The sequence below is a fragment of the Mytilus edulis genome, chromosome 3, assembly GCF_963676685.1.
Source record: "Mytilus edulis chromosome 3, xbMytEdul2.2, whole genome shotgun sequence".
NCBI classification, from domain to species: domain Eukaryota; kingdom Metazoa; phylum Mollusca; class Bivalvia; order Mytilida; family Mytilidae; genus Mytilus; species Mytilus edulis.
Window position 1 is genome coordinate 66,399,147 of NC_092346.1, and position 15,680 is coordinate 66,414,826.

Here is a 15,680-nt window from a genome sequence, read left to right on the forward strand (position 1 = left end):
TTACACCTAGATGCACTTTACATAATAAGTGATTGATATATATCATGTATGTACAAAATTATATTAGGATTAAACGTTTCAAATTGTTCTCAAGCACGTCTCGTACAGACATTCCATTCCTACAAGAATTTATAGTTTTATGACCTTCAAAGGAAAATAAAGTCGTAATTTTATGTAAGAAATTAAGATTGTTGTTAAACAAAACTAAGTCTTTAAATAGTTGAAATAACACTATAATGCCACTGACTTTATAATATTACATTGCTAATTTTCACGAAAATTATAAACTTGCTTTAAATAATCGCATTACCTTTTTTAAGATGGGTTCGTATTTTTGTTCCATTTTGTCAAGTTTTTAAATAAGGCCTGTTATTGAACAAATTTATCTTTCCATACTTATACTAAATACTAAATTCTACCCAGAAATTCTTTCATTATGGTATTAACATTAAAATGATTGCGTGATGATATAATATCGTATAAAGGTGGTATTATAAGGTGAATTACCTTAAAACTAACTGTTACTTTAATTAATGTCTGCTTATACATTACCTAATACAGTCAAAAAGGAATCTGAAACTGAAAATTTACAACTATTCCCAAAATAGACCTTCAGTTTATATATAACTTCAGTTTAGATATAAAGGCAGATATGTATCAAACTATGATTTGGACAGAACGTTTAATGCTATTATGTACGATGTTTTCAGTTTGGTCTGAGTTCGTGGAAAGTAACATTCGACGGTGATTCCACTCCTCCTTAAACAATCTAGCTTTAACTACAATATGACAAAATCTACAAATTTAAGAAAAATAATAGAAATACTTTCCTCAAATATCAAAATGACAAAAAGACATAAATAAATGTAAATAAATGTTTAAGCTCGGATTTCAAGATAAATAATTTGCGTGCTTAAAATACCAAATTCAACATTCAAATTGCATTTGAGTTAACGGATCAACAAAAAAATACCAGATCATTCTGTGCTTACACGTTGTACTTATCTCTTAAGTATATTTTCAAAGGATATTTTTTTGATTGTACTTATAAACTTGCGGCGATTAAATGTATAAAATTAATTTGAAGTTTAAATATTCAACACAAACAAACATGTGTCTGTTCTTTCATTGGATATAACGATTAAATTTAAGAATTGTCCATGTCTTGTTGTGAATTTCATCAAACTAACAGTATTTGAAAAACAGTTATCAATAATATTATTATATTCAACTTTAAGATTTGCAATGTAATTTTTTTTTAAATTTATGCATGTAATTGTTACCGTTTTCATTTATAATTGCATATTGTTCTCCTAATGCTTCTGGTTGTAAATATGTCTGGTTATCGTTGCATTCTAAGAACTCTAATAGAAATAATAACCTACTCTAATCTTTTTTTTTTATTTAATAGCTTCAAGAAATGATAATAAGTTATCACCCAAATTTCTATTCAAAAAGTAAAATCACTAAAATACTGAACTCCGAGGACAATCAAAAAAAGAAAGTCACTAATCAAATGGCAAAATGTAAGATCAATTAGATCAAACGAATGGATAAGAAATGTAATATTCCTGACATGGTACAGACGTTTTCTTATGTAGAAAACGGGGTTTAAACCTGGTTTTATAGCTAGCTAAACCTCTTCCTTGTATAACAGTCGCATCGAATTCCATTATATCGACAACGATGAAAGATATGTTAGATAAGGAGGTCAAACATCACTCATCCTGAATATAAATAAAATATATAAACTAGACATAAGGCTACGAAAAATCAAGCGAGCAAGCAATACATTTGAATATTCTCAAAAGATTTAGTACATTGCGTTACAATGAAAATAGGAAATGAAATATGAAGAAGTAATAATATGGAAAGTAACGTATTAAGGGGGTAGACCTTGGTTCAGGGAGATAACTCATTAAATCAGTAATGCGTTTGTAAAAGTCAAGTTTCATCAATGTATTTTAAGCATTTACCTGAAACAGAGTGGAAATAATCTATGTTACCTAGAAGCTTAGAATATATTTATGAAAGTGGTTGACACAAACATACTGATGATTTTATGAGTTATCTCCCTTAACATAGGTCAACCTCCTTAAAGTCCCCTTTAGTTTGTGTGTCAAAAATAAAAACAACACGTTATAAATTGCATGCGTCAGAACCGCTTGATTGACCTTCATCAGGAACGCAGGATAAGCATTTTGTTTGTATACCAAAGACTCATTGAAGCTTGAATACAAAAAGTTAAAAGGGCAAAATAAGGGGCAAAGTTGGAGGGCATTCATGACTTTAACTTTAAACGGAGTCAACAGTAGATGTCTAATTTTAAAATTTTACTTTTCGATCATTGTCATCACTTTTGACTTTCTTGTCAACTTATGTTTGTGGATGCACTATTTTTTAAGTAGATACCAAATTTCTGCCAGTCTCATTTGAATCTGAGTTCATTCAAAATATGTCAAATAATCTATATAGTCTGGCTCAGGGAATCGTGGCCGCCTATAAAACAATATTATCATGTTGGTGGAATTGAACGAGGTTGCCCAAAAAATAACGTAGGATAACTGTTCACTTGATTCAATTAAAGTTATTTACTTAAAAATTCATTTTCAGTTTAGTTTTTCGGTCAATTTTCGGACTTATCCGCGTGCAGTATATCTGTTCAGACTTTGCAGTAGTTGTTATTTAAATGAACATAAACACAAAAAGCACAAAAATACGAACTCCGAGGAAATTCGAAACGGAAAGTCGTTTATCAAATGACAAAATAAAAAGTAAAAACACATTAAACGAATGAATGACAACTGTCATATTTCGGACTTGTTACAAGCATTTTTTTATGTAGAAAATGGTTGATTGACCATGGATTAATATCTAGCTGAACCTCTCACTTGTATGACAGTCGCATAAAATTCCATTAGATTGACAACGATGTGTGAACAAAAAAACAGATGGGTAAAAATGACTTAAACTTATATGGCAAAATCAAAGGTACTTTATTCAAATGATTTGCACCACGTGACTTTGTCCCTTTTGATCAAATTACTTATCTTAGATTAATATTGAAAATATAATTTATTTTAGATTCGCTGATAATCTAGTCCTTTTCCGTCTTGTATCTAAAACTAATGTATCTTTAAAAACTTCCTTTGGCGGATATTTATAAAAATGTTGAGTAATTCTAAGGAAAAATGCTTAAAATTTGACTTTTTACGAAATTGCAAGGTTGAAATCATCATGTTTTAAAAACAATTTGGCTGAAAACTTAAGAAAACAGGTGAGTTAAAAGTTATTTAACTTTAAAATTCAATCTACAAGGTGTATCCCTATATGCGAACAAATCATGAACAATATCTTCTTGCATATGTATTTCTGTTTTGAATCTTGTGTTTTTTTTACGATTTTCCGTCATTTTATTTGATCTTATATAGCAATTATACTATGATTACGATTCCGATTTTTAAACTAAAAAGGCCGAAAGATTACAGAGTAGACAATGTCCGTTTGTAAACAGACAGAAGCCTAAAAACAGGTACAATTCACCTGCGAACGAATTGTTCATTCGACATAGGTATTGGCATATTTATTTAAGTGGCTGATATAATCTTTTTGTAATGGCTGCCGTCATGATGAGGCAAAATGGCTACTATGCAAACTAGCAAATTACCCCAAATTTTGCCATATAGTGACGGTGAGTATTTAGTAGCTTTTCAGACAACATTCTGAATTGTCTGAAAAGCTACTAAATAGTTATGAATTGCCTGAAAGCGAATTGTCTAAAGCGTACCGAATTTACCACAGTTGATTTTTTCGAAAATTGACTAAAAGACTGAACATGACTAAACAAGTTAGTGATCAGACTTTTCAGGTGATGATATGATCAAAATGACCGTTTCAGACTAAAACTCGTTTACTAGTTGTAATGCTACCGTATATTATCTTTGCAGACTAAGCAAATTTTAATACAGTTGCACTTACTCCTTTTACATAAAATGTATAAATCTTCAATGAAATTACATGAAATGTTTGTCAATGGATGTTAATGTAACAGATAATAATTCATTTTTTAATTGACATTTTTTTCTCAATAAAATGCACTTAACATCATATTCATAAAAAATAAGCAAAAAGACTTCAAACTGAGATAAAATTAATAAGAACGTCCTTGTCCCAGTTTTGTAGTTACGAACGATTTATTTTCAAAGTAGCCGATCCCAATAATTCTGCATTACTTGTATAGGTGTTGCGTGGACATCAATAACATTTAAATTCTTTACATATTTCCCACCAGTCATTTTCTAAACTTTTTTAAATACATTAGTCGTCTCATTATGTTTTAAACTATTTAAAAAAGATAGATTCTGATAATCCCACAGTACCTGTCTCTACGGTAAACCACAACATTATATATATCGGGAATATAGTACTACGTTCATTCATGTTTAAAATCACGTGGTTAACTACTTTCACCTTTCACCTCAGTACGTCAGAACAATCATTGGTTATTTCATTACTATATATACATTACATGCGGAAATAGTTATGATCATTTAAACATATAGTTCTCAAGCGGACGGAGTGTCTTATCGATACGGAATATATTTAATTGTTAAACGATATACCTTGGATATTTAATACAACATGATTCTAAGCAGCATTAATTTTATCAAAGCCAATACGAAGCCGAAATTGGAAACTGACAGCAAATTCACGGATTTTATAATTGAGAAAATAAAGGAAGAACAAGACCGGCGTGATGCTGCGATTGGTGTTGGAAAAACTCATCTGTCCAAAAAAGAACAGAAATCAACGACTAGTCAGAAAAAAGCATCAATCAAAACAGATACTAAGGTAAGAAGACGTTGATACATTATTATTTGAAAATGGTACTAATGAAATTTGTTAATTTTATTTTTAATTGATCAATCTTTAAACATGTTTTTCCCATGGGTATATGAGATGCTAGACTAAATTTAAAAATAAAATAAAATAATGGTCATGTCTTCCAGAAAAGTAGCATGTTCTTTAATTAATCAGTTACTGTTCATTATTCCTGGTGTTGTTTTGCACAATAAATTTTACTTAACAAGACAAGTCTTCCTTAATATAGAATTATCTAGGGAAACTAAGGAGACAATACTTATTGACTGTTGTTATTTGAATAATAAACCTTCGCCTACGGAAAATGTTGATGTAAGATATGACTCCTGGCGCGGATTCCTTTGGTATTATGGTATTAGTCGTGTCATGACAATTGATGCTGCTAATGAGATTGTCTGTTCAGGGATGGCTGGCTGTACTTCTAATCATAATGAAGATGTCAGTGAATAAAACAATATCATCAGTACCCACTGATTATCATGCTATAAATTATAAGCTACTCAGTCGATAAACCATATCATCAGTATTCACTAATTAGGCTATAAATTTTAAGTTACTTCGATGAAATAGAAAATTATCAAACTAATTTACTCCTAGTCTCGAGTAATATGGTGTCTCAGATTCTACAAATTAGTCATAGGGAAGAAACACCTGTTTCTTGATAAATCATATGTTGACTTAGATGTAATATATATATATATATGACAATTGATTTTTCACAATAATGTATATTTTGTTTTAAAAGTTGTGCGTGCTTCGTTATCTAACGTACAACATTACATGCTTTGGAATTTAAGAACTAAATGGGCTTAGTAAAAATCACCTGAAATTTCATGAAACGCTAACTTTGTTTGGCAAGGAATCAGTTGAACAAAAAGTACAAATAAATTATTAAGTATTTTAATATGGATATCTTGAGATAAATTGTTTAAATATGCAACATCAAAATAGCAACCACCCAAACATTAACCTGAATTGATAAAGAATGTATACAGAATTTAAATTCTTTCAATATTTATCGGATTATCTAAACACCTGTTATTGGATTAAATCAAATCAAGGTTAGACGGAGACAAAATATGAACTAATCTAAAAATAGATTTGATGAAATGATAGACAACTGTTGCATTTGAAAACGACAAAGTCATGTGGGTGTGGTAAATTGTAAATTGATTTCCTTATGAAAAGTAAATATTAACTTTTAGGGTTATAAAATATTGACAAAATGTAGGACAATCGGAGTATTTGATTATATTGACCATATTTGTTTATGGTGATTTAAATGGCAATCTGATGTGTGATTTTGCATTGATGCAATTCCTAACATTCTTCGCGTGATTGTGGCCTGTTACAGTTGGTCATAATTATGAAGTGTCACACGATTAAACTCATCGATTAAATCAAATGTATGTTCATATTAAACTGAATTATACCGATTTAAATTACATCCGATACGTTATCATTGGGACTTCCCGACACGTGTTGTATTGGATAAGATCTTTATATAGAACACTATGTAGTATGTACATGATGTATATTTCTAATTCTGTTGCAATACAGAGTATATATATATATATATATATATAACCATCTCAATCGTTGACTGATGTTCTGGAAGATGCGACAATAAAATGAATGTGTTCATCTTTAAAACACGAAGACTGGTAAATGTATAGAGCTAATCCTGATTTCCGTTTTTTTAACCACAATTTTTGAAATGCATATCTGCGGTTAATAAAATATTTTAAATACTGCCATCGGATAATATTAAAGAAATAAACGAGACTCTTTACGGGAGTGGGCGACACTTGAATAAATAAGGAATTAAAAACTACCTTTAATAGTCTCTTGAAATCTCATCATAGGCTGGTATACCGAGGGTATACCAACCGGTCAAGCAAATTTAAAAAAATGGACAATCCTAAATCGTAGTTAAGAGTGATAATTTATTTTAAGTACAATACGTTGTTTATAGAGGTAGATGTTGGCAATTTTACTATTTGATAAAAAAAATCATACATAGATAAAACAAATATCTGAAAATCTGACAACAGTGTGTTGGTCCCTTTAATTATAATTTAAACAATTGCTTATTTACCCTTTTAACCATTGCACAATGTTTTAGTGTATAGGGTTTCGTATAATTCAGCGTTGCTTGGTATGAAATAATAAACTTTTTCGTAGCATGTGGTAAAATTCATTAAGCTGCCCCCAGCGTACAGCGACCCCCTGCAATATATAAAAATACAAAAACGTATTGTTTTGATCTACAAATATGAAAAGTCATTGTTGTTGCTCAATAAAAAACGGTTATTTAGTGTGTCTGTAATATAACGCAAGGTCGTTTGTTTTAAATTTACAAAAGATAAAGCTTCCGTTATTAAAATAATGAATCAAATAATCTTATTATCACTCTCAACTACCACAAATAAGAAACAACATGAGCTTTATTTATAGCATAAAAAGAATTATGTGTGGTACAAGCTTTAGATACATATCTTAATTTTGCTTTTTTTTCAGATACCCCCACGTGTTCCACCACACAATGTGACAGACAATACAGTGGTTTCTATAGAAACAGGAGACGGTTACTTCATGGGTTTCCACAACATGTATAAACGAATTGTCCTTTCTGACACAGAAACGCCTAACAAGAATTGTAAGTCATCAATACTTATCACAACAATGTAGTTTATCTGTTAATGACCTTAGAAAACAAATGTTTGGTGATTTTATTGCCACCTGAAAATTATGTTCCAACTCGTGGTTTCAATCTTGGTGAACAGTTATGTTTTTTTGATAGCATTTATTACATTGTCAAATCAGACTTTATTTGATTGTCGTAGAATTGTCTTGTCATTAGTTAGCAATAGCAGTGGGAAAATAACAAAAAACCTATCCCAGCAATTGTATTGAATTAGCTTCAAAACACTAGTTTCTGTCAACATGTTGTAGTAATGTCAATATTCTTAGGATGATATTGTATTTTAAGGCTAGGCGAAGTAATTCGAATACAAACTAATAAAAAAAAACTGTCTCAATCAATTATTACTAAATGGTAAAATACTTGTTTTTGACATATATAACATATAATGCTGCATTGTTGAATCAAAGAATTCATTTATTTTTTTTAGGTATTTTCCATCAGAAACAAATCCATGCTCCAAGTAAAGATGGGGAGAAAGAACAGATATTGGTAGCTTTTCATTTAAATCACGACAAAACAAAATACATTTCAGTTGGCACAGATAAAAGAATAGAAATTTCGGTAAGTCCTATCGTCCATCATTCAGACACACTATATGTCAATATTATACTAAAAATAACTTTATTTATAAGTATTAATTGATTGCTAAATTAAAACAGTTGAAAAACAGTAGGATTGAGGGCATCAAGAATAGCACCGGAAGTATTGTTTAATTATATTTACACAAAATCACCGGATATTATAAAAAAAACCTGCATGTAGACGATTATATAACAACGTAGGTGTAATGCAGGCTTTTGATGCTTAATGAATGACACGTGGAATTAATTGAAAGGATAGAATAAAGATAATGAATGATAAATCAATTAGTGTTTAGTAATCTATGTTATAACAAGACTTTTTTAATTGCCATTATGATTTTGTTGAAACACTAGCATATCATGCCAAGAAAGATGAATAAACACAATTTTCATTTAGTTTTCCATTGTGCATATTTTCTTTTATTTTGCAGGCGAGCGAAGCCGAGTTGGATCCATCAAATCCAGATGATCGATTCTTCATAATTCATGAAATTGATAATGGAATGGTTTTTGTTCAACCTTATCATCATAAAGGTGGGTATTCTAGATTAGTTAGTACTTTGAAGAAAAAAGAATGGACGCAATTGCGCTATTCATATTGGTATTTGAAATCCTGAAGAGTACAATTTTTCAAGTATTGTATTTTAAAAAGCTACCTTTAATTAAAGAAGAAAATCTAGAAAATAAAGAACTCTAGGGCACACAATTAAAAGAGAAGATAAATCCAGAAAAAGAAAGTTTCATATGATAAAATTTGTTTATCCTTGGTTGCAACTTGTATTAAAAACGGGTGACGAAATATGTGTTATATTTTTTTAACATTTTAATATGTAGAACTTTTGCTGTGACGGAAACACATTACTTATTTAATTTATATTCTTCTTTTTGCAGGGTGCTACTTTCATCACATCGACAACAATCTCACCGTCAGCAAGTTCGAGTTAAATTATCGCCCACCAGAGGAGTTTTTCTTCAAAATCAACAAAATAAAAATCTTGGAGACCGAAATGTCATCCGCCTCATCATTCGGATCATCAGTCACGACAGAAGAAGTGACGCAAAGTCACGTGAAAACAAATCAACATCATCAGCTTCAAGACATTTCAATTAAAACATCGGCATTTTCTCAAAAATCTCAAAATGTTACAAAAAGTGATAGAAAACAATCCCATAAACCTAGTTTGTTTCGAGGATGTTTTGGACTTGTGTCAAAATCAGAAAAGATACAGAAAAAGAAGTGTTAACTGTATTTTCCTAAAACATGTATTTTTTCATCATCCGCATTTATTTTAATTTGAATGGACCTCACCTTTGCTTCCCGAATGACTAACTGATGATGTAAAAACGAAGGGAAATATATTTGAAGATGTTGTTTCCCTAGTATTTGCCGGTTTGTCGCTATGTTTAGATTGTCAAATTCCCATTTCATCAATAGGAGGAAGCAATTTGACAAATCTATGATGGAGAGACTGTGAACTGATTTCCGCATTTATAACATACATCATTCCACTCGAAGAAATAAACTTTCCCCCAATCTAGTCAATTTACTTTAAAGGGTTTATGATATCAACCCTACTGTTAATATTATGAATGTATTTATATTGTTGTATGGATGGTTTCTATTTATTTTTTTATTTATTGTCAAGGAAATCGTTATGTTTAAGATGGATTGTGTTTTTTAGAATACATCCTGCATTTTAAATTAATATGTGTAACAGATTGTTTAAGGCTATCTTGTTGATCTCAAATAAATGGAAAAAAATATCATTTGTTTACTTCATTATGTAGTCAATTTATCAACGAAAATTCCAATTCATATGTCCGGGTCATATTAATAACGAGAAGATACATCAGTTTAGAACGTTCAAAAGAACACTGAAAAGCATATATCCTTTCCGTATTTCAGTTACTGTTTATAACATACTTTCTGAAATTCTGCATTGATAGATTTAGGAATCTTTTAGACACTAAAGATCAATAAAATTGAGAATGGAAATGGGGAATGTGTCAAAGAGACAACAACCTGACCTAAGAGAATACAACAGCTGAAGCAACCTCCTATGTAAATTTGGGAGTAAAGGGGATTTGTAATTTGGCCATTCAATTCAGGTCCCCGTATGTTGTCATACATACATATATAAGTACTTTAACAATAGTTTCCAGAAACAATTTCAGACGCACTTTAGCATAAGTTATAGAAATACCAACGAGAATCCGTTACTAGTGAATTTGTTTACATATAAACATATCTATATTTAGCACAAATATTTACATAGATGGACGATAGTGTATTTACTAGTAAACATGTCATGGCATACTCCTCCCCTAAGATAACAACGTCGTTCTCACATCGTCTGTGTATTTTATGTTACTCCCTCGCATTTTCTTTTATTATTAATCTGTATAGGTACATGTATGATTCGCAGAATGTAGATATACCGTGACTACAAAGTGTTAAAATTTAAACGACAAAATACTAGTGATTCGTTTTTGGTTGTCGTTGGATTATGTCATATTTGTTCGAGTTAATTGTTTTGTTTTAAATTAAACCGTTGGCTTTTTTCGTTTAAATTCTTTGGAATTTTCATGTCGAGACATTAATTTTTAGAGCTGACTTTCTGATTGTTGAAGGTATATTATAATATAATTGCTTACATCCACTTATTTGATATATGGTGGGTAGTTGTTTCTTTTGCAGTCTTACCACATCTTCTTGTTTTCATAACGTGTATTTCATAGCTACTGCATAGAGAAAAGATGGTTCAAAACCTATGACCTCTCTCTTCTTTTTATTCATATCTATCGTTTTAAGGATGACCTCAAGGATGTATTGAGGTGAAGTTTTCAAGTGGAATTTGTGTCAGATGTTCGCACTCCTTGGTGTTTAAAAAAATAACCTACGATACAAGGTAAAATATTTTGCCCTATAACACCATATAATTTTTTCATATAAGACTTGATAGCTCATAAGGGTCATTTTGCAAAATTTTAGTAGATTCGTTTTCTTTTTTTCTTTTGATTTGAGACCCAAATAATTTCAATGCAAATATAAGGCCCGAGTCACCCTTTTCCCGCCATATTTTGAAAATCAAATATCTCGAAAAGGAGCTCCACAACCTATCAATATTTTCATCCTTAACTAATGCTCTTCCGGTTTATAGTATTAATTTCAAGTTCTTGATTTATTTTATTTCACCTAAGTGCATCCTTAACTAAGGTAAGATCAACTTTGTTTCATAAAAAGAAAAATTGTGGGTAAATTGCTTGCTTTAAGAACGAAGCAATTATCCCTTACCGGGCTTTCACGGTTATTGCAGCCATGTTGTACAGAGGCAGATTTTCACAATGAATATAAAAAGGGAAAAATACGGGAAAACTTCTTTGAAAATAAAAAAGTTGCTTCAACACATGCATAGGATTTCGTGTATTTTTACTATTTTTACCTATATCCAAAAAATCTGCCCCTATTCAATATGGTTGCAATAACCGTGAAATTGTCTATTAAACTTTGCTAAAAAAATACCAGTTGATTCAACCAAGATGTTAGAAATCCACAACTGACATGCTTGGTTTTTTTATGGCAACATTTTTTAAAACGTTTGCTGGACGTATTTTTTTCGACAGACGCAATAAATAAAGAACTAATTGTGTTCCTCATCTCACCGCGTGTTCCTTTACTTACTGAAACAAAGGATGTATAAATACGTAGCCACATCCAGTAGGAATGAGAAATGTGGTGTATCGTGCAGTGTCACCTACCTATCTATGTATGTTTAAGAACCATTGTAACTACATGTACTTTTACAGAGGCATGCATAGGATTTCTGTTACATCGCAAAATTTCGTTTTCGAGTTACATGTACATTCGAAAATCATGCCCTAATTCATTCTCGTATTGGTCGACCCAATATGTTGGACTACTGTTTATTTGTTCTCTTCCTGAATATGCATAATTTTTTTGTCACTGGTTGTTAATAGGCAAGCGAGTATGGTCCCGAGGAAACGATGATAGTCCGTCGAAAGGGGGCGATAAATGGCTGACCCGTGTTAAGAGAGAGCCATATCTCTTGCACGTTAAAGACACCCTTGTAGATTTCGAAAAAGAGCAGGCTAATGCCGCTACAAGGCAGCACTCGCATCCGCAAAGTGGAAAGGGATTAATATAAGTTGCAAAACTTGTTTCCCAATCCACTATAAATAAATATGTTTAAACTAATAGGCAAGCGACAATCAATCGATCAAATCCGCATTCTAATATGACGTCCTTATTACGCTTTGTAAACAAAGCCGTGTTCTAATGAGCACAAAATATGTTTGACACATGCGCACGAACTTTCTGTGTATATTAACGTTATTTCCATTGTTATCCTTTAAAATATATACATTTAAGCAGCTAACATAAACTTTTATTATATATTTTTATAAAACAACATATATTTACCCTGCTCGTAGTTTTTAACTTATCAAATATGAAATGTAATGTACAGACTCCTCGGGGAGGAAACAGCAAAAGCCAAACATTTTTACAGTATTTTCGTACGCTTCGACCTATAAAAGTACTGTATTTGTCCTATTAGAATCGAAATAATTCCTTCATGTCATGCTCTATGCTCATTTTAACATGGGTAGGCATTATATTTGACCACATTTTACAGCTCGCTAACGCTCAGTGTAAAATATCGACAAATATAATGCCTACCCATGTTTAAATGAGCATAGAGCATGACATGAAGGAATTATTTCTTAATTTAAAAATTCCACTTTAAATCCTGTAGATATTAACTCTTTTGCGACGCTGATTTTGTCTTTGACCACCGATTGCTACTCACAAGCCACATCGATACTGTTTCCTTATTGTTTTGCACTTTACGTTTTGTTGCTGTGTGAAACTTATATCTAGTACAAAAAGAGGTGATTTCTGTATACTTACCACATGGTAAGGGTGTTGATAGCACGCCTCTGAGTGTTGTTAGAATACCGTTTGGTGTTGGTAACATCATGTCTTTTTGTGTTGATACCGTGCCTTTTAGTGTTAATAGCATTTCAGAGAATACCTGTTTAAAAAAAAACCAAAAAAACAATTGACTAAATGAAAGCTGAATACAGATATATGAAAACAAATGCAATTATATATACAATGAAAACAGTTGTACTCAAATTCAAGAATACTACGCATGTTGAGTTTTTTTTTACTTGTCGGAAACGAAAACCTTCATACGTAATATGTTTCAATCAACCCTTTTACATTCAAATACAATTACAAATATAAGCAATCAATTCTTGAAATGCAAACATATATACTACACTTTCAGAAATATCAAACATAAAAAATGGTTAGGTTGACGAACCATAATATAGAAGGGCGCATTACGTTTGAGCGCATTTGGGGATTACAATATTTTACGCTTGCGCGCAGCTTTTGATTACATTTGCGCGCATTTATCAGGTCAAAATTGACAGACATCCCTGTCATAAATGGTTTAGAACTTTTCACAGGACAGAATGGTAGTTTACACCAATATATGCGGTACGTGTAAAAAGTTTAATCTCCAGGGTACAACACTATACAAAAATTAACGATAGCACAATAATGCCGGGATGTATAAGATAGTCCATAAAACAGAAAGTTCATAAGCAAATGTAAAAATCACAAGCTTAAACACATCAAACAAATTTATAACACCTGTCATATTCCTGACTTCGTTTAGGCATGATTTTCTTATGTAAAAAATTAATTAAACCTGGTTTAATAGCTAACTTAAACATGTGTATGACATGCAGTCGCATACAATTCAATTATATCGACAACAAACAATGTGTGAACAAACAAATATGTAGGTCAACACAGAAAAACAAAAAGCACATTAGCAAAAACAACACTATACAAAAATGTACGATAGCACAATAACGCAATACCGGGTTATAAAAGTAAAGAAAAAGGATGAGACGTTCTTTGACTTAACCCTCCATCAACTTTCTGCTCAGACACTGTTGAGGTAGTAATGTTTTGTCCTATTCCTTTTTTGGCAAAAACTATTTTACAAATGAAGCTGACTATGAATGATTGATCTAAAAAGTTCAGCTAGAGTATAACTAGTCTCTCACTGAGGTTTGGTGTTTGAATCCTGCACGGGACAAGTGCGTTCAACCCATAGCTTAATTGACTAGGATTTTCAGTTTTCATTCCGTCTTCGTTCATTAATACAAATTGATCGCCACGAAAAAAGGTATATGAAAGTAGATTTAAACACCAATCAATTAATCTTCAAAAATTAATAATTAATGTCACGTGAGAACATTGGCTCGGGAAGTATGCTATTTTCATTTATTTCACAATATCACTACGATACATGAATGAAAAAGTGTTAAACCGTTATTGCTGTTAATATATTTTCCAGTGGTTTTTTTATTTTTACTTATCACACATTGATTTCAAGATTTTTTTTTTAACTTAAACTTGATGCTTGTAAATTTGTTTTTTGTAATAATCGAGTACAAAAACAGGAAATCTAACTAAGTACTTTGTGGCTGATTTTCTGGTATGTCCGATATGTCTAATATATAGTTAAAAGATGTCTGCCTATTGGATATATACGCAGAACGAGCAATAACTCTTGTTAAACATGTATTTATCAACAAACAAAAAATCAAAATACTAAATTCATAAGAGTTAAAGGGGCACTAGCTGTCAAATTCATTGTAACCTATTTGACTCAAATTCTCATATTTGGTTTATAACAATGTAAAACATTTATCCAAACTATCAAAAGTCTAAAATAAACAGTTTACAGAGCATGGGGTAGATAATATATAGGTTCGTTTCGTGTGTATTTTTGTCCAGACGCCATCTAATTAACTATCGATTTGAACTCAGATGACCATATAAGCGATGTAAACAAAAATGGATACGAATAGATTAAACCAACACGTGCAATTGCATTTTTATAGGTCTGTTTGATTTTATTTTATAGATTAAAAATAGATGTTTCTCATTGTTTTTAACCATATAAGAATGATTTTATGTGCATCGAATTAGTAATCAAATGATTTGCCGTAGTTTCACTTTCATTGTTGACATTCTTTTTCTTTAAATAACCAGTACACGTACAATGCATGCGTTGTCAATCTCTAGCTAGGGGTTAACTTGAAGTTCACATGAATACCGGTTAGAATGATGATGACGTTTTCACTTGCAAGTGAATCAGTCAAAAATTATGTTTAATCGCTTATTTCAACAAAATTAAAGGAAATTGATTGCTAAAAGCAAATTATTATTTCATTATTCCAATTTGATTAATGATTGATCTAAAAAAAAATCATACTTTATTTTTTTATATATATCGTAGCTAGTGCCCCTTTAAGATCACAAGGCCATTCCAAAACCATGAGCCGAATAAAAAAATAGACATCTCATAGTAAAAGAGAACATGAAGATACATAAAAAAACTATTTGTAAACACTGCATAAACAACTAAAGTTTAAATACTAGTAATGCTAAAACCATGCGTTAC

At 31.0% G+C, this 15,680-nt stretch overlaps 1 protein-coding gene across 2 annotated transcripts; it reads left to right on the forward strand.

Moving 5' to 3' along the window:
* Window positions 1-648: 648 nt before the first annotated feature.
* Window positions 649-10,039, forward strand: LOC139517160 (uncharacterized). 2 transcript variants are annotated; one of them, XM_071307873.1, is made up of 6 exons: window positions 649-1,890; window positions 2,102-4,851; window positions 7,402-7,540; window positions 8,016-8,149; window positions 8,601-8,703; window positions 9,061-10,039. In XM_071307873.1, exons 2-6 carry the CDS (start codon window positions 4,642-4,644, stop codon window positions 9,411-9,413), a joined length of 939 nt encoding a protein of 312 aa, XP_071163974.1. In that variant the 5' UTR covers window positions 649-1,890; window positions 2,102-4,641; the 3' UTR covers window positions 9,414-10,039. The 2 variants fall into 2 exon arrangements, with proteins under 2 accessions (XP_071163974.1, XP_071163975.1); XM_071307874.1 differs by lacking the exons at window positions 649-1,890; window positions 2,102-4,851 and adding an exon at window positions 6,227-6,545.
* Window positions 10,040-15,680: the final 5,641 nt, after the last annotated feature.